Source organism: Colossoma macropomum, unplaced genomic scaffold, assembly GCF_904425465.1.
Source record: "Colossoma macropomum unplaced genomic scaffold, Colossoma_macropomum, whole genome shotgun sequence".
In the NCBI taxonomy this organism is placed as follows: Eukaryota; Metazoa; Chordata; class Actinopteri; order Characiformes; family Serrasalmidae; genus Colossoma; species Colossoma macropomum.
This window is the reverse complement of record NW_023494809.1, coordinates 383,757-410,332: the sequence shown is the minus strand read 5'-3', so window position 1 is coordinate 410,332 and position 26,576 is coordinate 383,757. Positions and strand designations below refer to the sequence as shown.

General features: G+C 44.3%; 2 protein-coding genes across 3 annotated transcripts; one reads left to right on the top strand and one right to left on the bottom strand.

Moving 5' to 3' along the window:
- Nucleotides 1-1,190: 1,190 nt before the first annotated feature.
- Nucleotides 1,191-14,839, top strand: LOC118799143 (myelin-associated glycoprotein). 2 transcript variants are annotated; one of them, XM_036558860.1, is made up of 8 exons: nucleotides 1,191-1,631; nucleotides 3,257-3,613; nucleotides 3,961-4,272; nucleotides 6,316-6,579; nucleotides 8,888-9,175; nucleotides 11,393-11,495; nucleotides 11,577-11,742; nucleotides 14,127-14,839. In XM_036558860.1, the coding sequence occupies exons 1-8, from the start codon at nucleotides 1,604-1,606 to the stop codon at nucleotides 14,262-14,264; spliced, it is 1,656 nt and encodes a 551-aa protein (XP_036414753.1). In that variant the 5' UTR covers nucleotides 1,191-1,603; the 3' UTR covers nucleotides 14,265-14,839. The 2 variants fall into 2 exon arrangements, with proteins under 2 accessions (XP_036414753.1, XP_036414752.1); XM_036558859.1 differs by having other exon boundaries at nucleotides 1,193-1,631; nucleotides 14,118-14,839.
- LOC118798498 (sialoadhesin-like) lies at nucleotides 14,675-26,136 on the bottom strand. Its single transcript, XM_036557874.1, has 9 exons — nucleotides 25,900-26,136; nucleotides 24,290-24,652; nucleotides 23,166-23,471; nucleotides 22,323-22,598; nucleotides 21,619-21,759; nucleotides 21,316-21,471; nucleotides 18,933-19,058; nucleotides 15,169-15,239; nucleotides 14,675-14,763 (listed from the first exon to the last, which is right to left on the bottom strand). The coding sequence occupies exons 1-8, from the start codon at nucleotides 26,003-26,005 to the stop codon at nucleotides 15,196-15,198; spliced, it is 1,518 nt and encodes a 505-aa protein (XP_036413767.1). The 5' UTR covers nucleotides 26,006-26,136; the 3' UTR covers nucleotides 14,675-14,763; nucleotides 15,169-15,195.
- Between the last annotated feature and the right edge of the window lie 440 nt (nucleotides 26,137-26,576).

The window sequence follows — 26,576 nt, the reverse complement described above, 5'->3', positions numbered from 1 at the left end:
AGCTTGTAACAATAGTAGAACCCTTTTTGGTGCTATACAGAACCACATACAACACATTCTCCATCAATCTGAAGAAGCATTTCACCATGCAGAGAACCATTTAAGCATGCAAATGGTTCCTTGAGTGTTCATGATTCTATATAGAACCATTGTCTTTACTAAAGAACCCTTGAAGAACCATCTTTTTTTAAGAGTGTAGTACCTTTTTAAAAAAACAGATGTTGCAATGTCAAGCTTATAGAACCAAAAAGGTTCAAAAAGGTTCTATGTAGAACCATATACAGCACATTCTTCATCAATCTGAAGAACCATTTCACCATGCAGAGAACCCTTTAAGCGAACAAAGCTTTAAAAACAGCTTTTTTCCATGATGGGGCTCTTTAACAGCGGTACGGCGTTAGAGGGGAACTAGCCGAGGGGTTTAGAGGAACTGAGTGGAGCGTGATGCTCATGAGGCTGATTCATACACACTCACATGCAGTCTTACACAATACACGCTGACCGGGCCTGCGTTTAGTGGAGTGCAGGACCAGGGTCACCTTATTAGAACCCGGCCACTTTATCAGAAACCCCTCCTCTGTAGCTCCACCTTGCTGGTTTACAGCCAGAGACTGTGCTGAGAAATACAGGGATGGATTACTGACCAGGCCAGTGGGGTCAGCGTCCAGGGGTCTCTGCTTTAGGGGGCCCTTTTTGAGGCAGATCCAAGAGAGGACAGTCTACTGCAGATGAAAAAAATAGATAAACAAATATCCCTTGAATATATGATTATTAAATAACTGAACTACAATTACACAATGTTTAAAAAGCTTATATTCTACATTATTCCTTTTCCTTATTTCTCCACTTTTGACATTGGTGTTGTTTTTTATAGCAAAAACTGTTTTGGTTACTGTGCCTTTAAGATTGATATATATAAATGAACTCTGTTCTGATTGGTGGCCCATGAAAGTGGGCTGTTTTTTGTAGTTTATTTTCCATATATGGACAGTATGGAGTGAGGGTGAATGGTATGCTTTACGACTTTCACAATATTTATGTACTACATCAAAGTTTTTTTTAATTTCAAAAAAGCAATGAAATTTCAGTTTTGGGCCCTTTAAAATAATGAAAATCCACCCAGCATGAATAACTTAAGCCCAAAGTTGGGAGTTGTCCAGTAGGAATGTCCCTCAGCTCTTTTCCTACTGGACAGGCTTGACTTTGGGCTTAAGTTATATGGCTAAACTGAGAAATCCTGCTTTGTTGCAGTGTAAATACACAATTATGAAAATGTAACCACAGTCATTTCATATAACTGTGATTAGGTGTAATTATGTAATAATTGTGAGGGACCTAAGTGGAAGCATGAAGTAATGGTTTCTAATAAAGTGGACAGTGATCCAAAATGATTGATTTTAGTGTGAATTTGGCCACTGATGCTGTGGAGGGACTGGAGGGGAATTGTCGGGGGCGGCGGGGGAGGGATGAATCAGACAGAGGAAACTTGTCAAGCTTTTAAACCGAGTTCCTCTTTAGTTTGGGGGGGAATCTTCCATTACCGAGCATGTGTTTAGGTCACTGAATCCCTGCAGCTCACGCACAGACACGAACGAAGCTCAGCATGAAGCTCATCTCTGCTGTGGTGTTCGGTAAGTCCACTCTTCATTCTCTCAACAGCTAACAAGTAACAGAATCTCTGTTCTCCACCAATCAACTCACAGCAGGCTTAGATCACCACTCACTCACCTCAGAGTGTGGAGAGGTTCGGTCTCTCTAACAGACTTGATCGTGTGCTTTCTGACCTTGCCTGGACTAAAGTTTGCATGATGCTAACTGGTGGTCATAATCTTCCATCAAACAAATAAACATTTAAATATGAAATGATGACAAAAAGTCACACCTGCTATAATAAAGCTGTCCTAATACGTTTTTCTGATTTATAATTCCAGTTCATATTTTACTATGATGTAAAACTAAAGATAATGCTATGTATTGTTATTGGTGATTCTGTCGTTTACTAATATTAATTTCTCACCACAAAGAGTTGTTTTGTCTGCTGGATGGTCAGCAGACAGTGACCCTGTGCACTGGGCAGTCGCCACTTGTTCCTGATTTAACAGTGTTGTGAAACACCTCAGTCAGGGTGTCTCATACACGCTGAGATTCCACTTCTCATCTGCACATTATTTAACAGTCTGCAGCTATTTTAGCATTTCAGTTCAAATCTGTCTGTCTATCTATTTGTCTGTTCTTCTGTCTATCCATCTGATCACACTGATCACACTGCATCTGTCCACACTGTATCTGATCATGCTGTATCTGTCTAAGCAGTGTCACATCACACTGTATCTGACCACACTGTAGCTGATCACTCTGTATCTGTCCACTCTGTATCTGTCTTTGTGGTATCTAATCACACTGTATCTGTCCACACTGTAGCTGTCCACACTGTTTGATCGCACTGCACCTGATCACACTGTATCTCATTACACTGTATCTGTCCACTCTGTATCTGTCCACACTGTATCTGATCCCACTGTATCTGTCCGCACTGTATTTGATCACACGGTTTCTCATCACACTGTATTTGATCACATGGTTTCTCATCACACTGTTCACATTGTATCTGATCACATTGTATATCAACACATTGTATCGGTTCACACTGTATCTGTCCACACTGTATCTCATTACACTGTATCTGTCCACTCTGTATCTGTCCACACTGTATCTGATCACACTGTATCTAACCACACTGTATCTGGTCACACTGTATCTAATCATGCTGTATCTGGCCACACTGTATCTAACCACACTGCATCTCATTATTCAGTATCTGCCCGCACTGTATCTCATCACACTGTATCTGTCCACACTGTGTCTGATCACACTGTATCTAACCACACTGTATCTGGTCACACTGTATCTGTCCACACTGTAACTCATCACACTGTATCTGTCCACACTGTATCTATCTACATGGTATCTCATTACACTGTATCTGTCCACACTTTATCTAATCACACTGTATCTGTCCACACTGTATCTGATCATGCTGTATCTGATGACACTGTATCTCATTATTCTGTATCTGCCCACACTGTATCTGATCACACTGTATCTAACCACGCTGTATCTGATCACACTGTATCTAACCACACTGTATCTGATCACACTGTAACTCATCACACTGTATCTTTCCACACTGTATCTCATCACATTGTATCTGTCCACACTGCAAGTCTAACCTGCTCTGTGTGTATGTGTGTGTTAGTGTGTGTGTGTAGTGGAGCTCCGCCCCCCACTGTGCCGGACAAGGTGTTTGCTCTGGTTGGGTCGTGTGCTCTGTTGCCATGCTCTTTCCCCCCCACCCCGGGGTCAGAGGTCAGGCTGAGGGTCCGTTCCACCTTACTGATGGCAACGGCCTTCAGCAGCAACCCCACAGAACCTGTCAGCAGGAGTCAGAGGGAGTTTAAAGCCCGAGTGGCTCTGGCTGGAGACCTGAGCTCCGGAGACTGCTCGCTGACCATCGCTAACATTAGCACAGCGGACCCCACCACGTACGAGATCCAGCTGAGGGAGAGGGGAGGATCATGGAGGAGTACCAGGAGCACCAAACTGACCATCACCTGTGAGCTACTTTATCTCTTTAATTCACACACAATTTATGATTGGCCCCTTTCCTGTGAATCATGATTGGCCCTTAATTTTTCCTCTGAAACATGATTGGCCCTTAATTTTTCCTCTGAAATATGATTGGCCCTTATTTTTCGTGTGAAACATAATTGGCCCTTAATTTTTCCTGTGAAAAATGATTGGCTCTTAATTTTCCTGTGAAACATGATTGGCCCTTCATTTTTCCTGCGACACATAATTGGCCCCGAATTTTTCCTGTGAAACATGATTGGCCCTTATTTTTTGTGACGCTCCTCAGAGACTTGAGGTTACACTCTGATAATGTTTTCCCTCTTCCTGCAGACTTCCCTGAACGTCCGGTCATTTCTGCCCCCGGGGCAGTAGCGGTGGGGCAGGTGGCGGTGGTAAATTGCTCTGTTCCGATCAGCTGCCCCTCCCAGCTCCCCCGGCTGCAGTGGGTGTGGGAGAGGGGCGGCCAGGAAGGCAGCAGCGTCAATGGAGTGATGGACACTGTGAAGGTCAAAGGTCAGATGACCCTGCTGGTCTCCTCCCTCTCCTTCACTCCCTCTCACCTGGTGAAACCTCGGCTCAGGTGTGAAGCCCTTTACTCAGGAAGCAGGAAGACCAGCGTGGCCGCCGAGCTCCACGTCAACTGTGAGTCTGCTTTTCACATTATTGAGTCCAAAATGCAGCAGGTTTGATGTCAGAAGTTCACTTCTTTAACCTGAACTCACTCGACCAATCGCTGCTGTTTCTGGTACAGCAGCAACAAAGATCACCGACTGTGTCCTAAACTTTTGACAAACTTTTTGACAAGGATTCATTTGTCTTGTGCTTCGTCACGTGCAGTGCCAGCATCTCTGAACGCAATTCAAACTGGGCTGTGGACATCCAAGCTAAACGCCACAGCACTGATAAAATTCTCCAGGTTAGGTTGTCTCACCAAAACAGAAAGTAGCCGGCCCAGTGTCACTGTGCCCTGTGTTCTGACAGAATGATGTCTTAATTATTAAAAAACATTTTGCTTTGCTCGTCCTTTATTCCACAGCATGAACATCAGGGCAGAATTCTAAAAAAATGTCGCATCCGAAGTGCATAATTTGGTTTTTACTGAATATTTCACACTTTCGTGTTGTTTATTCACATGCATTCAGAGTGTGACGGCCTTAAAATTGTCAAAATATTTTATTTATCATTCCCAAAATGATAAAATACATGTATAATCATAAAGTAAATAAGGTGCCCTAGAGCAGCAATTCAGCTCTGCAGCAGTGAGGGTGGGATATTCAGACTACAGGCAAATTGGAGTTGTTTCCCAAATCTGGGCCTGGATTTACAAAACTGCTTCAAGAAAAAGTCCTTAAATATCTTCTTATTCTTACGACCGTCTCCTTGTCTCAGACCAGCGGTGTCAAACTCAACCACTAAAAGGGCCACATTAAAAAATCTCAACAAATCTGTGGCCAGAGAAAAATGTTCTATTTCATTTTTAATGAATGTTGTGCTGTAACCTGAACTGACCACTGTTTATTCAACATTCGCCATAACTTCAATAGCAAAATACAGACACTTGTAGTAGAGCCTAAAATATTACATGAATACTTGGAATATTCTAAATGTAAACGTCCTCAGGAGCTCAGTCTGTTAAACCTGCCTGTCCGCTTGAACTGAACTCCTGCCATCCGTTCTTTGCTACATGTTCATTCAGACTTGGGCTCAGTTTCTGAGCTGCTGAGCTGCCGTTTGGTGTAAATGCAGCTGGTGTGTTTGGTGATATGACCGGTATGGAATTGTGTAGAATTGAGGTGTAACCGCTGTCCCATAGACTGTTGTTGGGGTAGAAGAACTGGTGAGCACAGTACGTTGCAGTGCATGCTGGGAACTGTAGTGCAGAACGCCGTGAAATAGGCTAATATTGATAGAAAATTAAAATACCTTCGTGGGCCGGATCGGATTGTGTCGTGGGCCTGATCTGGCCTGGGGGTCTTAGACTGTACAGACTGACGGTAAACCTGTTAAACAGTAACTTCTAATCAGTGTCACAAAGTATAATTGCTAAAATAAAATGTAAAAAATCTGGTAATCTGTAAAATATAATAAGATTTTAGATAATCTACATAACAACCTAACCTAGTTATATGATGACCTGTAGCCTACATTCAAAAACAATTACTTATTTTAAGAAAATAAGACTTTAAGAGAATATTCGGGAACTTCGTAAATGTTTATTAGAACTGCATTTCAAAACTTTTTCACAAACTTCTTAGTGTTTGTTTTAAGATCCTTCCTAGGTTTTTTCTTAGGAAAGCTTTCGTGAATCCGGCCCCGGATCTTTAGAGTCGACTGTCCGCTCTGTTATTTGCAAGAAATCAGATCAGATTTGTGTGTCCAGACATCACCAGTCTATCTGCATGGGTTGCCGTAGTAACGACATAGGCATCAGTAACTACGTAGCTACGCAGGTGACACTGATTTCAAATGCAGATGTCTAGCAAGGTGAAAGCTGAAGGTTTGAGGGTTCCTGCTTCAGTAAAATTGACCTCACACTTGAACGGTGTTTCCCATCAGATGACCCTCTTGCTCTAATCCAGCCCTCAGTTCACCTGTACAGGTATTCTTAACGGCTTAATTCAGTGTTGAGAGACGAAAAAGAGCAAAACATGGTTCTAAAATACAGCTCCATGTTTTTTGTTCCAGTTCCACCGAAAGACGTGTCCGTAGAGGTCAACACTGTGGTGGTGAGGGAGGGGGGCAGTGCCCAGCTGGCCTGTGTATGCAAGGCTGACCCACCAGTCTCTGAGTACCGCTGGACTTACACACAGTCAGGCGTTACTCACAACCGGTCCAGCCGCTCGTCCACCATCCGCATCTACAACATCACCCGGGACACGATGGTCCAGTGCAGTGCGAGGAACGCCCTCGGCCGGGCCAGCAGTCCACTGACCAACCTCAACGTCCAGTGTGAGTGATTAGTACATGCTGTACCTTCTGACTGTCTGAATGAGGAACACACAGCGTAGTCTACACTCGAGCTGCAACGATAGGATGATTAGTTGTCGCAGATGTTCTTTCTGGAAAAAATTGATGCATCACATACTTAAAAACAAAATATTCTTATGGTAAACATAGTCAATCTAGCAGGTATCCACCGTAATATCTACCCTACACACAGATTCATTCTCTCCCAGATACTGTTGAGGGTCCAGAAGTCAGGAACACCTAATAGCTGAGCGAAGGGGTAAAGATCTTACTCTGGCTGCACAGGCGTCTTTTCATCTGAGCAAAATAGGTTCAGAGAGACCCTTATCAGAAATGAACAACAATGTGTGTGTAACCCAGGTCTTCACACAAGGTACAGCCCAGGTGCAAGATTAATAAATGCCAAAGAAGAATAACGGTCTTGGCCTAGAAAGGCCAAACAAAGGCACTTAGGTCAGGATAAACAGGGTCAAACTCCAAAACAACAGAGCACAAGTTGCTCAGAACTGCAAGGAGGATAACCAAACAAGACTTCACACCATGTGGCTGAGAGCTTAGAGCTTAAATACCATACAGAATGTCCTCTGATTAAACTCAGGTTCAGGTCTAGGCTAGTGTTCAGGCGATGGTGACCTCTGCAGGCAAGGAGGGGAATTATCAGCAGCAAACGTGACAGCGTGCTGCTGTTGTTCCATCACCAACCTCAGCCTAGCGGTAAACATCGCAAATATTGTGCTATTGTCAAGTTTACTCAACTCCAGCAAACACCTAAAGATGAAAGGTGAATGCCTTAGATAAACACCTGCTCTTATCACCCAGGTGAAGTGTCCTATTCCAGAAAATACAGTCCAGTTCTTTGGTACTGTCTGAGCCTGCTATGACAGGAACAGCTGGAGGCTGGCAGAGGTGAAAATACAGAGGTGAAGACCAACCAAGCACCTTTCACCGCACACCTACCGGTGTGAACTCCTTGACTAATGCCAGAGTTGACAGAAGTGATTCAGAAACACTTTGGTCTCCTCTTTTCATTTGACCACCTAAATAAGGAACAGCAAGAACTGGTTTGTGAGTTTAGACCGTGCCTTCAACATGGTGGTGGTAGTATGAGGGAAGACTGACTGAGGGGGGGGACTCTGAGAACTTGGGCTGGAGTTCTGGGCAGATTCTGCCTGTAGCTAGAAGGCCGGACCCCCTCATAGCTGTAGTAGGCCTGATGCAGGACTGAGGAACAGAGAGGAGATGATGCGTCTCCTTTACTGCCCTGTGGCTCCACAGCTGAATCAGATTAGTAGGTAAAAATAAAATAATCCTCCTTTACAGTAAAATAAAGCTCTGCTGATCGTTCAACACAGTTTAACAATAAATGGTCTTAAACTCTGGAGTTAATGTAGAACTGCTAATTCACCCTTTAACCCTGAAGATCAGCGCAGACTGCTGGTCACCATAGCAACACAGACAACAGTCTCGCCTAGCTAGTAGCTAACGAAACGGCAAAGAGAGAGATTTAAGATGAACATCGATAATTTAGAGATGAATGGACTCATTAGTGTTTATAATCACTCCAGCTGGTTTCCTGATACGTTTAATCTGCAGCGAAAAACTGAAAAACACTAAAAGTCGCGAAGCTGAAGTCAGTTTCTCATTCGAATTGTCCCGTTCCACCTTAAATGGCGCAGCAGTTACACTGTGGCACCTCAGGTCACCATTTAAGGTGGAATGGGAAAATTCGAACAAGAAGCTGCTGAATGAGAAGCGACTTCAGCCTCGTAAAAAGTCGAATGCTGGGAGACATTTTACAAGAAACTGTTCTACTTTTGAGGAAAAGTTTCCTGCTGGAGATGTGAGAAAAGCAGCTATAGCTGAGCTGAAGCTTAAAGCAGAGCAAAGTGAGTCTGAGTTTTTGTTTATATTATATTTTTAGTCTATATTAGTTCATCAACACATACTGAGACATGTTTACAGCCTAGATGGTAAAATGGACATAAATGTTGTGGCTCCCAAAGTGGTTTGATTTTTATTAAAAGAACAAAATATCTCTTCTTAACATTTGGGTCGCGACCCCTGGGCTAAAAGTATAGTAGGATTATGTAAGCATTGTTTGAACGATGCACCTGCTGCTTTTCAGAGAAGATGAAAGCTATGCTCTCGAGTCGAGTTGAATTCTGTCTTTGGGAGGTGTAGATTCCTCAGGTGACTTCTGACCACAGTTGAGTCCACGGCGGCTCTGGCTGCTACGAGGCTCTGGCCTGTTGCTCCTTGTTGATAAGTATTTTTGAATGTGTGACCTCAGACTCTCCTGCCATCCTGGAACACTCCTCCTCCTGTGAGTGGGACGGTTTTCTGATGGTCTGCAGGTGCACCGTGGACTCCAACCCCCGCCCCGCCGTCACCTGGAGCGTCAACGGCAGCGTCCCGCCGCAGGACTACAACACCTCGTCCACACACGCTGCACACACTTACTCCACACACACCCTGCAGGAAACCCTCCGGGGGCCGATGCTCGAACCCCTCACCGTCGTCTGCTACGCCTTCAACAGCATCGGAAACGACTCGCACACACTGCTGCAGGCGGGGGAAGGTGGGTCTGAGCTCTGAGTGTCTGTCTGAACAAACTCGCTTACAAATAGCATTTTTTTGACGGTTTGCATTATTATGATTGACACTCTGTCAACGCTCTGAAACGCTCCTTCCTCCATCAACGAAAGAAAAATGACAGAACTCCTCTAAACAGACCTTCAGCGAGACCAGCAATAAGTAATTGGGCCGTGATTATTAGAGTAAGAAACTGCATATAAAGATGAATATAAATCACGTTCATCTTGAATGCTTTATTCCCATATGCGAGCGATGTATAGTCCTCTTTAGACCGACCAGATACCAGCTATATCACAGAAAAACATACTTAGCTAACTGATGTTAGCATCGTTTTCTAAAGTCATTTATGTTATTGTGATCATATTAAAATGAGTACTAACAACTGCAGTAAACCAGAGTTTAGCTCACTAGCCAGCATAGGCTTCCTCTGGGTGTTATTACTTTTGTCACTGAGCTGTAAATGCAGACACTGATGCTGGACGAGAGGGTCTGGCTCACAATCTCTGTTCTAGTTCATCCTAAAGGATGGGGTTGAGGTCAGGGCTCTGTGAGGGTCAGTCAGGCTCCTCCACACCAAACTCCCCCAGTCAGGCCTTTATGGAGCTGCTTTGGTCACTGGGGCTCAGTCATGCTAGAACAGGAAAGGTTCTTCCCCAAACTGTTCCACAAAGTTGGAAGTGTACAGTTGTCCAGAATGTCTTGGTGCTGAAGCTTTAAGATTCCCCTTCACTGGAACTGAGGGTTCTAGATCAACCCCTGAAAAACAGCCCCGTATCATCATCCCTCCTCCACCAAACTCTACAGCTGGCACAGTGCAGTCAGGCAGGTAACGTTCTCCTGGCATTCGCCAAACCCAGACTCGTCCATCAGACTGACAGATAGAGAAGGTTGGTCACTCCACAGAACACGGTTCCACTGCTCCAGAGTCCAGCGGCGGCGCTTTACTCCAGCCGACGCTCTGCATTGTGCTTGGTGATGTAAGGCTTCATGCAGCTGCTCAGCCATGGAAACCCTGCCGTGAAGCTCCCGGTGCAGTTCCTGTGCTGATGTTGATCCAGAGGAGGTTTGAACTCTGCAGTTATTGATCAGAGCGTTGGGGTCTTTTATGCTCTATTCGAACATCTTTACGTGGTCAGACTCTTCGTGGCTGAGCTGCTGTGGTTCCTAAACGCTTCCACTCTTCAATAATATACTCACAGCTGATCGTGGAAAGTCTAGGAGGGAAGAACCTTCGCAAACTGACTTGTTGAAATGGTGGCCTCCTATTACAGAACCACGCTGGAACCCACTGAGCTCTTTAGACCCTCTCTTTCACTGATGTGTGTAAAGTCAGGCTGCAGGGGCTGGGAGCTTGATTTTATACACCTGTGGTAACGAGACTGAATGAAACTCCTGAATTCAGTGATTAAGAGGTTTGTCCCAATACTTTTGTCCATATTGTGCACCAGAATGAATTCTTCAGACAACAAAAAAGCGATTTTACTTTTTAGAAAAGACATTTTATTTGCATACAAAGTGAAGTTTACTGGTACAGTTACCCTTGGACATACATGCTCATAGTTACCAATCGTCACGATAGAATAAAGAGAAAAATGGGAAGAAGGGAATAAAAGGTGTTCATCAAGGCAAGAAAGGTTAGATATTAATAGCTGTCATATTTGCCAAAACCTGACAACCACAAAATGCTACATGAACTTTCTGACCAATCAGTGTCATCTCTGGCGTTGGCATGGCGATTGCCAAACTGACAGATCAGCTGGGTCTCTACCCATATGGAACAAAAATATACGGACAGGTATTCATATATATTTGCAATGCATTTCCTAGACACTGCAGTCGATGCTGAAATACATTCTAAAATGGATTTCAGAATATTTTGCCATAGTAGCCAAATATATTTTACACCGCACTTATTTTGAAATGTATGCGGGAAATATTACACATAGACAAAAATGAATGTATGTAAATGTGTTTATCATTTATTTAACCTCTCTAATAGCTCTGATTATGCTAATTCACTGCTGCTGCCGTTCTCAGTGCAAGACTGTCCTGAGGAGTTCTGCTGAGTGGTGGAGGAAGAAGCACAGCTTTGATCATCAGTCATTTTTTTGCAAACAATCAATTATAACTACAGATTTGTTGTGATTTATCGTAGTAGCGCTTTGCCTGAATGTATTGTATACATGTCTGTGTCCTGTAGACAGTCTGTGGACGCTGATGCCTGCGGTGTGTGTAGTCTTCCTCTTCCTCCTCCTCCTCTTCCTCCTGGTTCTGCTGCTGTGCCGCTGCAGAAGAGCAGGAAGGTAAGAGCTCCTCTAGTCTGATCACTCTGCTGCTACAGAAACGTTATCCTGACCGTTCCTGACCTCTCCTGACCTTGTTAGAAGGCGGCGGCTGATGAGCTGCAGGCCCCCCGTGTTTGAGGACAGCGTTTATCAGGACCGCCTGCCGCTCTACATCAACTGCGCTGAGGTCACAAACATCTACACCAACGGCAGCTACCAGCTCATCTACCAGAACTGCACGCCCTGCTTCGTCCGCACCAAACAGGTACGCGAACGCTCGCATCGGCAAAATGAGCTGACCATCGTTTACATTGTTGGGCCAAGCCCATTTCAATGGTTGCGCTACACTGATTTCCATAGAAACGCTACACTCATTTCCACGCCCATTTCCATGGTTGCGCTACACTGATTTCCATAGAAACGCTACACTCATTTCCACGCCCATTTCCATGGTTATGCTACACCTATTTCCATGGTTACGCCACACTCATTTCCATGGTTACGCTACATTCATTTCCCAAATGAATAAAAAATGAATATACAGCCACACACAGTAACATGCTGTCATTAAAAGGCTGTATAACTGTTACCATCATTTTTGGTGTTCAGTGTTGTGGCCTTAAATTAGCTGAAGAATGCAGACTGACTTGTTTAAGTCTTGAAGATTAAGACTTGGGACCCGACTTGAGACCGGCCTTTACTGACTCGAGACCTGAATCAAGACTCGGATGACTTGAATCGGGACTCGAGTGTCAAGACTAGAGACTTACTTGTTACTTGCAACTTAGACCCTGTTTACACCTGGTCACTTCATGCCTCTTGAGTATCAGGATCATATCTGGATGAGGCCACATAAAAATAAGTGTAAACACAGCAAAGATGAATTTAAAACAGATACAGATCTGATCACTCAGAGCACTTCAGGAGGTGAACTGAGACGCATTAGAGCCGCATTATAGCAGCGTAAACACATCCGTCTCTCCAAGACGACAACCACATTCAACAACCAAAACCCCTCCCTGTACAACCGAAACTCCTCCCAGTACAACCAAAACTCCTCCCAGTACAATTTAAACTCCTCCCAGTAACAAGACCCCTCCCATTACAACTGAAACTCCTCCCAATACAACTTAAACTCCTCCCAGTACAATCAAAAACCCCTCACAGTACAACTGAAACTCCTCCCAGTACAAGACCCCTCCCACTACCACTGAAACCCCTCCCAGTACAATTTAAACTCCTCCCAGTAGAACCGAAACTCCTCCCAGTACAATCAAAACCCTCCCAGTACAACTGAAACTCCTCCCAGTACAACAAGACCCCTCCCATTACAACTGAAACTCCTCCCAGTACAACAAGACCCCTCCCATTACAACTGAAACTCCTCCCAATACAACTTAAACTCCTACCAGTACGACCAAACCCCCTCCCATTACAACCAAAACTCCTCCCAGTACAACCAAAACTCCTCCCAGTACAATTAAAAACCCCTCACAGTACAACTGAAACTCCTCCCAGTACAAGACCCCTCCCACTACCACTGAAACCCCTCCCAGTACAATTTAAACTCCTCCCAGTACAACCAAACCCCCCTCCCAGTACAACCAAAACTCCTCCTAGTACAACTGAAATTTCTTGCAGTACAACTGAAACTCCTCCCAGTACAATCAAAACCCTCCCAGTACCACTGAAACTCCTCCCAGTACCACTGAAACTCCTCCCAGTACAACTGAAACCACTCCCAGTTTAACAAGAACTCCTCCTAGTGCTATGAAAGCTTCTCCAAATACGACCAAAACTCCTCCTAGTACAACCAAAATCCCTCCCAATACAACCGAAGCTGCTCCCAGTTTAACCAGAACTCCTCCCAGTACAACCAGAGCTCCTCCCAGTGTAACCAAAACTCGTCCCAGTACAAACAAAAACCCCTCCCAGTACAACCAAAACTCCTCCCAATACAACCAAAACACCTTCCAGTAACAAACAAAACTCCCCCATACAACCAAAACCCCTCTCAGTACCACCAAACTCCTCCTAGTACAACCGAAACTCCTCCCAGTACAACCGAAACTCCTCCCAGTACAACCAAAACTCCTCCCAGTACAACCAAAGCTCCTCCCAGTGTAACCAAAATACCTTCCAGTAACAAACAAAACTCCCCTGTTCAACCAAAAGCCCTATCAGTAGTACCAAAACTCCTCCCAGTACAACCAAAGCTCCTCCCAGTGTAACCAAAATACCTTCCAGTAACAAACAAAACTCCCCTGTTCAACCAAAAGCCCTATCAGTAGTACCAAAGCTCCTCCCAGTACATCCGAAGCTCCTCCCTGTGCAGTGCGTCCCTGGGACACACATGGTTGGGGACGAAACTAAATGCTGAATAGTGACGTGTGCAAAACAAACCGCAGACGACTTAATAAACAGTCGCTGACTGGTCGCCGTGTAATGAGCTGATTTGCATATTCCGTCCCACAGCAATTTCAGTAACCAGAGATGCATTTAACTCCCAACTGTAAATGCATGAGACAAAAATCTTATCAGGACACAATCCAGATACTGGACACAGGAAGTGACCAGGAGTGAATGGGGTCTTAGTGGCTGGTTCCCACGTCTGGCTGAAGCCTCTCTCTCTCCTTACAGATCCATAAGAGACAGAGGAGAGGAGCCCGCAGACTGAGAGCCCAGAGAGAGAGAGACAGAGACAACACTGCGGACCAGAGAGCGAGAGACACACGCATACCTGAGACCACCGATCCGGACACGGCCATCTACGTGGAGGTCATCTGAGCTCGAGCGTCTGATCTAACCTACGGCTCTCGCCCTGAATGAACTCAATCAGCCAAGACAGCTGAGACAGAGGGGTCTCTGAGAGTGGTGATGATGTAGGCCTGCAGTTAGCACCACGCTAATTGGTGGGGCATAAGCTGCCATTACTTGTTAGCCACATTAGCCTCGTAGCTCCAGTGCTAAAACTAAAGATGATGTCTTTGCTGATTGACTGAGTTTGGATGGCTTCAATGTTTACAGCATAATATCTCACATTTTATCACACACAGAAAAAACACTTTGTATCATTATCAATGTTTTTATTTTACATTTTTTTGTAAAGAATATCTCCAAATACATCGTTATTAATGTTATAAAAAGAGAAAAAGTATAAACAGTTTGTTCAAATTGCTCAATTACAATTTGTTAATGTGTAATTTGCGTTAAATAATGCTTTTCAAATTACATTCTTCCGTCCACAGAAGTCGGCATGATGTTGCGTCTCGTTATGATGAGTTTCCTGTAACAAACAATTATTGCCAGATGGTAAAGTGCAATAAAATATGCGGAAACACAAATGATGTGCATTAATTAATGTTTGGAGCACTGTTATACTCTGATATATTTGCATTTTCAAATTTCAGAGCTGCTTTGTAAATTTGCCAACACATCATAACATCAGACTAGCATTCTCATTAATAATTCATCATTAAATTTACATATTTAAATAATGTAGTCTCTAACTTTAAGCACTGTTAAACTTTGGTCACTGTCAATTTTCATTTTTATGCTTGAAGGTTAGTCATCATACAGACACTCTTAGCATGAAATGGCTATAATATCACATCCCTTCTGTTTATGATTCACTTATGATTAAAACTGAGTTTTACATTTTTAAATCTATTGATTCTGTTTGTGTACTCACAGTGCTAACGGGTCACAGCAGTGAAGTTTACAGCATCTCGGGCCGAGTCGGCTCCATTTTCATCAGACACGCTAATCAAACAAGAACAACAGCTTATTTTTCTAACTGGACCTTCAGTCATTCACGTTACTGTGTTTGAAGATTTCTCTGTACAGTGTCCACCCTTCAGTTATTAATCAGGAGATATTTGTGAGGAGATCAGATATACAATGATCCACTTGCATAAAGTCAAAGAACAGAAGTTTCCAAAATTTATTAAAAGCTCCAGAGAAAATGTGTCTCCTAACAACCACCTGGAAGAGCTGGTCGACCCCAAAACTGCCCCCATCAGATAAACAGCACTTAAAGCTTTCATCTCTGAGAGAGAGGAGAAAATCAAGCTGATCAGATCTGAAAACATCCACAGGTGTTTCTGTCCATCCTTCCACTGTGAGAAGACGACTCAGCGCTGTGGGTCTGAAAGGATGTGTACCTGATCAAGAAGAACCTCACTGAGAAAAGGAGACGGACACATCAAACAAAGAAGCTGAACGATGGACTGACCACCCCAGAGTCCAGACCTCAACACCACTGAATGTGTTTGATTACTTCAGAAAATGATCAACCAGCTTCTAAGACTGAACTTCGGAGGTGTGTCTGCAGATTCTTTGAGGAACTGAAAGTGAGGCTCCTGAAAAGAATGGAAGCTGGAATAAAGGGAAAGAGTGACTCACTGACTCACACAGCTGAGAGTAGAGTGAGCTGGTGTGTTGTTTTCTGTTAAATGTGTGTTCTGGTGCTGAATGTTGGCTTTGCAGGGTGTAAAAGTGTGTAGATGCATTGATTTAAAGGTGGTTTAACTGCACTGAATAGTATTCAAATGTGTGCAAATATTTTGACCAAAGTCAAATTTTCAGGCCATTTTCAAACATTAAAAAGCTTGTTGCGCTGTTTTTATTTCTCTCTGTGTAAAAAAGCTCCTCCAGCCATATTTATATACTCTACTATATTAAATAATACCGAATTGAACATATAAATGGAATGAATTCCATTGTGTTTGTCTGGTATGGTTAACCACCACCAGGGGGCACTGTGTTTGTAATTGGGATCAGACAGCATTCACTGATGTGTAGTTTTACTTCAGTGCTTTAAGTTAAGAGTTTTGTTAAACCATGTTTGGCTACTTTCACCACTGCAGCAAACAGAACTGAATTTTGGTGAAATTTGAAATTTCATGATTCATTGAAAGCTTTTCTGAAGAATCATAATCAAACTGAATTATTATAAAGGTCACAGATTTACAGCTGTGGTGTCTTGTGTTGTGTTTCTGTTCCTCCTTTTCACTTTCAGTGCTGTTTTCGGCTCTGTGACCTGAATCTGTGAGTGTAGGCGGTGTCTAAACCCCCCCTGGTATTCGGGGGTCCCTTACTATCTGCTAACTCTCTCTAACTCTCTCTCCATAGCGGCGCTGAAGCTTCAGTGTCAGTAAATGTCTGTTTTATCAGCTGTTCTTCTGTAGAGTCTCTGTTCTAGTGCGGTTCTGCGCTCTTCCTCACAGTAACTGAGATCTTCCTCGTCTCCTCTTCTGTAGAGTCTCTGTTCTAGTGCGGTTCTGCGCTCTTCCTCACAGTAACTGAGATCTTCCTCGTCTCCTCTTCTGTAGAGTCTCTGTTCTAGTGCGGTTCTGCGCTCTTCCTCACAGTAACTGAGATCTTCCTCGTCTCCTCTTCTGTAGAGTCTCTGTTCTAGTGCGGTTCTGCGCTCTTCCTCACAGTAACTGAGATCTTCCTCGTCTCCTCTCCTGTAGAGTCTCTGTTCTAGTGCGGTTCTGCGCTCTTCCTCACAGTAACTGAGATCTTCCTCGTCTCCTCTCCTGTAGAGTCTCTGTTCTAGTGCGGTTCTGCGCTCTTCCTCACAGTAACTGAGATCTTCCTCGTCTCCTCTTCTGTAGAGTCTCTGTTCTAGTGCGGTTCTGCGCTCTTCCTCACAGTAACTGAGATCTTCCTCGTCTCCTCTTCTGTAGAGTCTCTGTTCTAGTGCGGTTCTGCGCTCTTCCTCACATTAACTGAGATCCTCCTCGTCTCCTCGTCTGTAGAGTCTCTGTTCTAGTGCGGTTCTGCGCTCTTCCTCACATTAACTGAGATCTTCCTCGTCTCCTCTTCTGTAGAGTCTCTGTTCTAGTGCGGTTCTGCGCTCTTCCTCACAGTAACTGAGATCTTCCTCGTCTCCTCTTCTGTAGAGTCTCTGTTCTAGTGCGGTTCTGCGCTCTTCCTCACATTAACTGAGATCTTCCTCGTCTCCTCTTCTGTAGAGTCTCTGTTCTAGTGCGGTTCTGCGCTCTTCCTCACAGTAACTGAGATCTTCCTCGTCTCCTCTTCTGTAGAGTCTCTGTTCTAGTGCGGTTCTGCGCTCTTCCTCACATTAACTGAGATCTTCCTCGTCTCCTCTTCTGTAGAGTCTCTGTTCTAGTGCGGTTCTGCGCTCTTCCTCACAGTAACTCAGATCTTCCTCGTCTCCTCTTCTGTCTTCAGTGTGAGAAATGAGGAACAGTCACTCTTCACTCCAAACTCTTGGGAAACTGGGCGAGTTTTCAGATTTACAGATCTGCTGCAGCTCATTGTAAAGTGTTTCAGAGGAATCCGGGCAGAGTTACAGTTTCTAGGCTATGACGGACCAACTGGGTGAACCAGTCTGCTACAGCGCCACCCTGAGGCAGAGCAGAGCTGCAGCTCTAGTTAGTTAAGAACCCCAGAGACAGAAGCTGATTGTGGGGGAAGCAGGTAAACAATCAGCTTCGCTGAGTCTGGATTTGAGCTTCTGCTCTGCATTACAGCATAACGTCATAATAAGTTTATTTTCAGGGACCCCCAGAATTTAGATTTTGAGACATTCGGGGGTCCAAAGTACAGGGACCCCTGTATTTTGCAGCTTGACTGTTGCGCTCGTGTTCGAATACAGCTTTTAAACGTCTTTTAAAGTGAAACCTTCAGCACCAGAACAGACTCTCGCAGGAGAACTATGGATAAATTAAACTAACAGAAGCAGCAGCTGGTGGAGCTCCAGTTCCCCTCGAGAACCTTCACTGTAACAAGAACCCAAGAGCTGAATGAACGAGAGCGAGAGATACAATCACAAAGGAGCTGAACCACCGACTGTATATATGATAGAAATGATACATACATTGAGTGACTGTATATATGATTTGTATGATATGTGCACTCATTTATTATATATATGATGTATACGATACATACACTCACTGAGTGTATATAAAATATATATTACATATAGTCATTGAGAGTGTGTATAATAAATAAGATATATACAGTCATTGATTATAAATTATATATATATTTATTAAGTCTGCATATATATATATATATATATATATATATATATATATATATATATATATATACACACTCATTGACAGTGTATATGATATATACATTCATTGGTTAGAACGTGCAGACACTGTTGCTCTCACTGCAAAATTTGAAACTGTGTTCACTTTTTGATGCACATCCTGTGATTTTCATGTTCATGTTTGTGTTCAAAATAATGTTATTGAAGGTAATAACTGTGTTCTGGTGAAGTTTATTTAGTCCACTTATATATTTATAACATAATGCACTTCTTAATAAATGAAAACAAATATTTTTTAGGGTTGTATTTGAGCAAATAAGACAAAAGCGGTTCGTCATGATTAGCAGCACAAAATAATGAGATTAATTGCGATAAACTCCTCTAATGGTTTGACTCCAGCTGTTACACAGGGAACTTACCGGCTCTGCGGGAGCGCAGCAGATAGCCGGCGAGTACGACCATGACGGTCAGACCCAAACACATCAGGGGAGCCCACACTGACCACAAGCTTCTCTGAGTGGACACGGCTGAAACTTCTGATGTGGCTGAGAACATTAACACACAAATATAGGAGAAACACCAGCTTTACTCTTCAAAATAAAGGTGCCTTCAAAATAAAAGTCTTCCAGAGAGTTGTATTTTGGCGAGTGAAATTATCTTAAATCTAGATGATATATCTGATATTTCCCATTTTAAGAATGTTATTATCAGATGATTTAACATACTTCTAGAGTTTTCCTACTTGTTTTAAGTCAAATTGTCTTGAAATCTGGCAGATAATTTTGCTTGTTGGAAGAAATATGCTTAAAACAAGTGAAGCCAAATTATCTGCCAATATACTGAGATAATATGACTGAATAAAATCACTGAAAACAAGTAAACAGTGTCTAGAAATAAATGAAATGATCTTATAGTGAACTTACAGCTATCTCAAAATGAGAAATACGTATGTTGACTAGATTTCAGATCATTTCACTTGTCAAGATGCCATTTTTTGCAGTTTATAACTGTAATTTAGCCACAACTAGCGCAAAGATAAAATTAAAAAAACAGAATAATTAAAATAAATAAGTAACTGCTTGTTTTACCAGCACGTCTCTCACAATAGCATTCAGGGGGGACGATAATGCTATCACAATAAGAGTCCCATGTAATTCTAAATATAAACATCGACCTAGATGCACTAAAATGATTGCGTAAGTGACGTATGCAGCACGCAGCGTTCCCAAGATTTATTCTTTTGTGTATGATGTCCTTTGATGTTGTAAACAACATCGTCAAACTGTGGGGGTTGAAGTTCACTGAACCTCCACGTAATATAAAGTTCTATGCCAGTAAAAGGGGTTTCCCTCGTACCATCCACCCAAACCAAGGACTATTTATTAACCTTTATAAGATGATTAGCTTCAACCTAATCTACACTATATATCCAAAAGTATCCAGACACCCAAAAATAAGCATTGGTGAGGTCAGATTAGTTCTAGATCATATTCATCACTCCAACTCATCCAAAGGCATTCAGTGGAGCTCCATCACTCCAACTTATCCCAAACATGTTCAGTGGAGCTCCATCACTCCAACTTATCCCAAACATGTTCAGTGGAGCTCCATCACTCCAACTCATCCCAAAGGTGTTGAGTGGAGCTTCATCACTCCAACTTATCCCAAACATGTTCAGTGGAGCTCCATCACTCCAACTCATCCCAAACATGTTCAGTGGAGCTCCATCACTCCAACTCATCCCAAAGGTGTTGAGTGGAGCTCCATCACTCCAACTCATCCCAAAGGTGTTCAGTGGAGCTCCATCACTCCAACTCATCCCAAACATGTTCAGTGGAGCTCCATCACTCCAACTCATCCCAAAGGTGTTGAGTGGAGCTCCATCACTCCAACTCATCCCAAACATGTTCAGTGGAGCTCCATCACTCCAACTCATCCCAAACATGTTCAGTGGAGCTCCATCACTCCAACTCATCCAAAGGTGTTGAGTGGAGCTCCATCACTCCAACTCATCCCAAAGGTGTTCAGTGGAGCTCCATCACTCCAACTCATCCCAAAGGTGTTCAGTGGAGCTCCATCACTCCAACTCATCCAAAGGTGTTCAGTGGAGCTCCATCACTCCAACTCATCCCAAAGGTGTTCAGTGGAGCTCCATCACTCCAACTCACCCCAAAGGTGTTGAGTGGAGCTCCATCACTCCAACTCATCCCAAAGGTGTTGAGTGGAGCTCCATCACTCCAACTCATCCAAAGGCGTTCAGTGGAGCTCCATCACTCCAACTCATCCAAAGGCGTTCTGTGGAGCTCCATCACTCCAACTCATCCCAAACATGTTCAGTGGAGCTCCATCACTCCAACTCATCCCAAACATGTTCAGTGGAGCTCCATCACTCCAACTCATCCAAAGGCGTTCAGTGGAGCTTCATCACTCCAACTCATCCCAAAGATGTTCAATAGGGCTCCATCACTCCAACTCATCCCAAACATGTTCAGTGGAGCTCCATCACTCCAACTCATCCAAAGGCGTTCAGTGGAGCTCCATCACTCCAACTCAGCCCAAAGGTGTTCAATAGGGCTCCAACCCTCCATATTAGCCCTAATGATGGAGCTTTCAAACGTATTGGATGGAGGACTCCTACTAACGGTGTTCAATGGAGCTCCATCAATCCAACTCATCCCTAACATGTTCAGTGGCCTTCATCTTTCCAACTCATCCAAATTCACTATTTAAAAGGGTGTCTGGATATTTTTGTACATTGAGAGTATCAGATCTACAGTAGGTAACAGTAGATTTGGAGCTCACTGTTGCGGGTCAGTGTGAAAGCCCTGGAGGTGGACGCCAAGCTGTTTTCAGCCACACACAGTATGACCAGCTCTGTGGTTGTGTGGTTCCACGGTGGTGAAGCGCTGAGGTTCACCACAGATTTGTGTCCTTCTGACTGAGATACGTTCATGTGACCTGCAAATACATGTGGACTCGTTATTTTCCTTCTCAGTCTCAGTCAGTTCTGTATTTTTGTGCAGTGATTTACAGTAAAACTGTTTTATAGACACTTATTTCTCACTGATCCTCTGAACCAGCCCACACTGAGAAAGTAGCTCTCACCGTTTATCCACTCGTCTGAATGTAAGACAGTCCAGTGTATGGAGGGCAGTGGGTTGCCGTAGGCGACACATTCACAGCTTAGCTCCTCCTCCTGATCAGAGGTCACTGAGCACCAGCTTTCCTTCATGACCTCTGGCTCATCTGAAAAAAAATGTGGATCATATGAACATTATAGAGCTTTTTAAATGAAACAGTAGAAGCCATATCGCCCCCTACACTTCCTGTAGTGTATTACAGTCTGTCAGAGTGACTGTGTGGATCATATGAACATTATAGAGCTTTTTAAATGAAACAGTAGAAGCCATATCGCCCCCTACACTTCCTGTAGTGTATTACAGTCTGTCAGAGTGACTGTGTGGATCATATGAACATTATAGAGCTTTTTAAATGAAACAGTAGAAGCCATATCGCCCCCTACACTTCCTGTAGTGTATTACAGTCTGTCAGAGAGACTGTGTGGATCATATGAACATTATAGAGCTTTTTAAATGAAACAGTAGAAGCCATATCGCCCCCTACACTTCCTGTAGTGTATTACAGTCTGTCAGAGTGACTGTGTGGATCATATGAACATTATAGAGCTAAATACATCCAAATTTTTCTATAATTAAAATGATTAATTGAATAATTGATGAGTGACTGACTTTTGTAGCCTCCCTACAACAACATTCACTATTTTTAAATAATTACTGTGAGTTGCTCACATAGAACATCCAGTCCGAGCGGCTGAGAGCGAGCAGAACCCATAGAGTTCTCCACTTCACACCAGAACGGGCCGGCGTTCCTCGCTATCTTCTCCACTGAGAGCTCCTGCCCTCTCTGACCCTTCACCAGCTGCTCCCTGCCCTCCGGACCCTGGAACCAGGAGAACAGGTGTGGCACTGGGTGACTGTCGGCCTGGCAGGACAGAATCACAGTGTCACCTTCTGAAACCGTTCCCAGCGGAGACAGGACGCTCGCCACCACGGTTTTGGGAGCATCTGGAAGCATGAAGTGAAACAGGGATTATAAAGATTAGAAGTGTTTACAGTAAGTGAGAACATGAGCTCAGACCTGGGTGATTAAACGATCGTGATTAATTAGAGAATTCAGTCATTCGTTCATCTTCTAAGCCGCTCATCCTCCTGGGTCGCAGGGGGTGCTGATTGTTTTAGAAAACGATGACGTGCAATTCAAATATTTTATACGTATTATAAAACTCCAAGGCGGTCTCTTTTTAAAAAGCCTTTATTGTTACGGTCTTATTAAACCATAAAATCTCTGAAGCATTTCGGCAACAACTTTTCTCTACACACACATTTTCTGAAACCGCTTATCCTTGTGGGTCACGGGGGAGCTGGAGCCTATCCCAGCGGTCACTGGGCGAAGGGCAGCCCATTGTCAGGGATGATTAATAGTTTGGGCCGCTGACTCTATGCGTTATCCACCCAGAAGCACAGCCAACCCTCATGTTTATAAACGTTCAAAGCAGATTGTGACATAATGTGACGTAATTTATTACGATAACGATAAATGTCGTCATATCATTCAGCTCTAGTTTGACGTACAGTTGACCACCAGCCTGCACTCGGGCCCGCGCTGCATCAGCCCGTTCGGGAACACAGCGGAGCAGTGCAGCAGTTCTCCATGAGTTCCAGCAGAGGGCAGCAGATTCAGCACCGCTCTCTCCTCCCAGCCCTGCTCGACCCGCCGCCGGCCCTGCGACTGAGTGACCGCCTGCTCGGCCTGAACGGAGCTCCAGCGGAGCGCAGGAGCCGCGTCGGGACAGTTATGTAGCACAGCACACACCAGAGACACGGCGACTCCCTCGGCCAGGACGCCGGGACAGTGCATGGAGGGAGCCGGGGGGCTGTCTGACGGCGGGAAAGGACAATTTTAGAATTTACAGGCTACTTTAACTGGTTGCACCAAGTAACATAGTTTCAATGTGGCTTTAAGTTATAGCTTAAAATGTACACATATCCTATAGTACACTCTTAAAAAAGATGGTTCTCTGAGGGTTCTTTAGTAAAGCTAATGGTTCCACCCAATGCATGAATCCTTCGCATGATTAAGTGGTTCTTTGCATGGTGAAACGGTTCTACAGATTGATGGAGAATGCATAATGTATGGTTCTATATTTCTTTTTTGAAAATGGTTCTATATAGCACCTAAATTAGTTGTTCTACTGTTGTAACAACAGCAGAACCCTTTTTGGTGCGATATAGAACCATATACAACACATTCTCCATCAATCTGACAAACCATTTCACCATGCAAAGAACCCTCTAATCACGCAAAGGGTTCTTCCAGTGTTTAAGGTTCTACGTAGAACCATTTTCTACACTAAAGAATCCTTAAAGAACCATCTTTTTTAAGTGTTAATGTCACATTTTTGTGTCTTTTATTTTGAAAATAGCCTGAACATTTTATTTATATGCTATTTTAGTACATACTGAACATTACTACAGTGTTCCCTCTAAAGCCCCTCCCCCAAACAAACACAGCCCCTCCCTACAGTGTTCCCCCAGTGGCCCGCCCCCAAAGAAGTACAGCCCCTCCCTACAGTGTTCCGTCTAAACATTGAAGACACTGTAAACTAATACTGAGAGCTGTGCTTCCTGTTTTTGTGGACACTGTAATTTAACACGACCCGTCTTCGTTCTCCGGTGTATTAAACCTGTAGACTGACCGCTCACGCTGAGGGTGACCGGCTGGTCCTTGTACGTGTATTGGTCTCGGCCTTCTATCTCAATTCGGAACGTGTACTTGTGGGCGTCCCTGGACCCCAGCAGGCCGATCTTCAGGGAGCAGTCGTTCCTGTCCAGAGAACCCAGCAGTCTGGTTCTGTTCAGAAACAGAGCGTCCACCAGCTCCCAGTGCCTGCTGTTATAAACCTGAAGCTCCATGTTGCCCTGGAACCAGATCCCCGTCAACTTATCAGCCGGTGCTTTCGCTCCAGGGTAGGTGAAGCTGCAAGGGATGTGGACACAGAGCCCAGACACCCCACTGACGGAGGAGGGAACGTTAGCAGACCAGCCGCTGCCCCGAACATCTGCACACAGCACAGGAGAACACAGCAATGATTTAAAGGCAGCCTCGGAGATTTGATACAGCCCCTCCCTTCAGTGCTCCCTCCAAAGCCCCGCCCACAAACAAATACAGCCCCTCCCTCAGAGATATGATACAGCCCCTCCCTTCAGTGTTCCCTCCAAAGCCCCGCCCACAAACAAATACAGCCCCTCCCTCGGAGATATGATACAGCCCCTCCCTTCAGTGCTCCCTCCAAAGCCCCGCCCCCAAACAAATACAGCCCCTCCCTTCAGCGCTCCCTCCAAAGCCCCGCCCCAAAACAAATACAGCCCCTCTCTTCAGTGCTCCCTCCAAAGCCCCGCCCCCAAAACAAATACAGCCCCTCCCTTCAGTGCTCCCTCCAAAGCCCCGCCCCCAAACAAATACAGCCCCTCCCTTCAGCGCTCCCTCCAAAGCCCCGCCCCAAAACAAATACAGCCCCTCCCTTCAGTGCTCCCTCCAAAGCCCCGCCCCAAAACAAATACAGCCCCTCCCTTCAGTGCTCCCTCCAAAGCCCCGCCCCCAAACAAATACAGCCCCTCCCTTCAGTGCTCCCTCCAAAGCCCCGCCCCAAAACAAATACAGCCCCTCCCTTCAGTGCTCCCTCCAAAGCATTTCACACCAAGCCACTCTGAATGACTTTGTTTACATCCTAACCATTTAATTATGTAGAAATTTGGTTAAATTGGTGGAGTTCCCCTTTAATATTTAGAGTACCTCATATTTCAGGGATTAAGGCAGAACAACGACAAACCTAAGCAGAACTCAAAGAGCCGTCAGGTTCCCCAGAAACACAGTGCATTAGCATTAGCGGGCGCGTAGGACTGAACACACACACTGCACTCTAAAAGAAGATGGTTCTATAAGGTTTGTTTAATAAAGACAGTGGTTCTATATAGAACCAGGAACATTCAAAGAACCTTTCATGCTCAAACATGGTAAAATGGTTCTTCAGACTGATGGAGAATGTGTTGTATGTGCTTCTATATAGCACCAAAATAGGGTTCTGCTATAGTTACAGTACAAGCTTGTGACGATATAAGAACCCTTTTGGTGCTAGGTTCCAATAGAACCACATACAACACATTCTCCATCAGTCTGAAGAACCACTTCACCATGCAGAGAACCATGCAGATGATTCTTTGAGTGTTCATGGTTCTACATATTAACCACTGTCTCTCTAAAGAACCCCTGAAGAACCGTCTATGTTAAGAAAAAGTAGACACTGACCGCACACGGAGATGAGCATCATCACAGAACCGCAGGAGAACGTCATCACCGCCAAACGCCGCAGAGGAAACCAGCTGGACCAGGTCTTCATCATCATCATCATCATCGTCACCTGAGGACCCTGAGGACAGGTGAGCTCAGCGGCACTCGAACTGAAGTATTCACTGAAGTTAAACGTACCTCTACAGTAGAGTGTGTGTGTGTGTGTGTGTGTGAGTGTGTGTGTGTGTGAGTGTGTGTGAGTCTGAATCAGGGGCGAGAGACCCTGCGTTAGTGTTTATATACATGCTCTGTCTCTCTCTCTCTTTCACTGGAAGCCTGACAGTCATAGAGGAAAGGGGAACAGAGAGAGAGCGAAAAGGCTGAGTCGGCTCAAACGCGCCATCAGATAACCTCTCATCACTTTCAACACTTTCCTCTCAGAGCTTTGATCCACAGATCACACGACCCTCTGACATCACAGCCATCCCCTCCTTTAAAACACGCTGGCTTTTAAAGGGACATATCACAGAAAACCAAAGTTTCCTAGAAGAGTTTCATTTAGTAGAAAAAAGATGGTTTTTCAAGGGTTCTTCCGTCAAGAAGTGGTTCTGTATAGTACAATGAACACTCAAAGAACCCTTTACATGATAAAAAAGGGTTCCTCAGATTGATGCGGTATGTGGTTCTATATAGCA

Coding starts and splice junctions, on each gene's coding strand:
- LOC118799143 (XM_036558859.1), top strand. CDS start 1,604: ATGAAGCTCATCTCTGCTGTGGTGTTCG. Junction 9,176..11,392: donor ACTGCTGCAGGCGGGGGAAG/GTGGGTCTGAGC, acceptor TGTGTCCTGTAG/ACAGTCTGTGGACGCTGATG. Junction 11,496..11,576: donor CGCTGCAGAAGAGCAGGAAG/GTAAGAGCTCCT, acceptor TGACCTTGTTAG/AAGGCGGCGGCTGATGAGCT.
- LOC118798498 (XM_036557874.1), bottom strand. CDS start 26,005: ATGATGATGATGATGATGAAGACCTGGTCCAGCTGGTTTCCTCTGCGG. Junction 23,472..24,289: donor GGTCACCCTCAGCGTGAGCG/GTCAGTCTACAG, acceptor TCCCGCCGTCAG/ACAGCCCCCCGGCTCCCTCC. Junction 22,599..23,165: donor GTGCAGGCTGGTGGTCAACT/GTACGTCAAACT, acceptor TCATGCTTCCAG/ATGCTCCCAAAACCGTGGTG.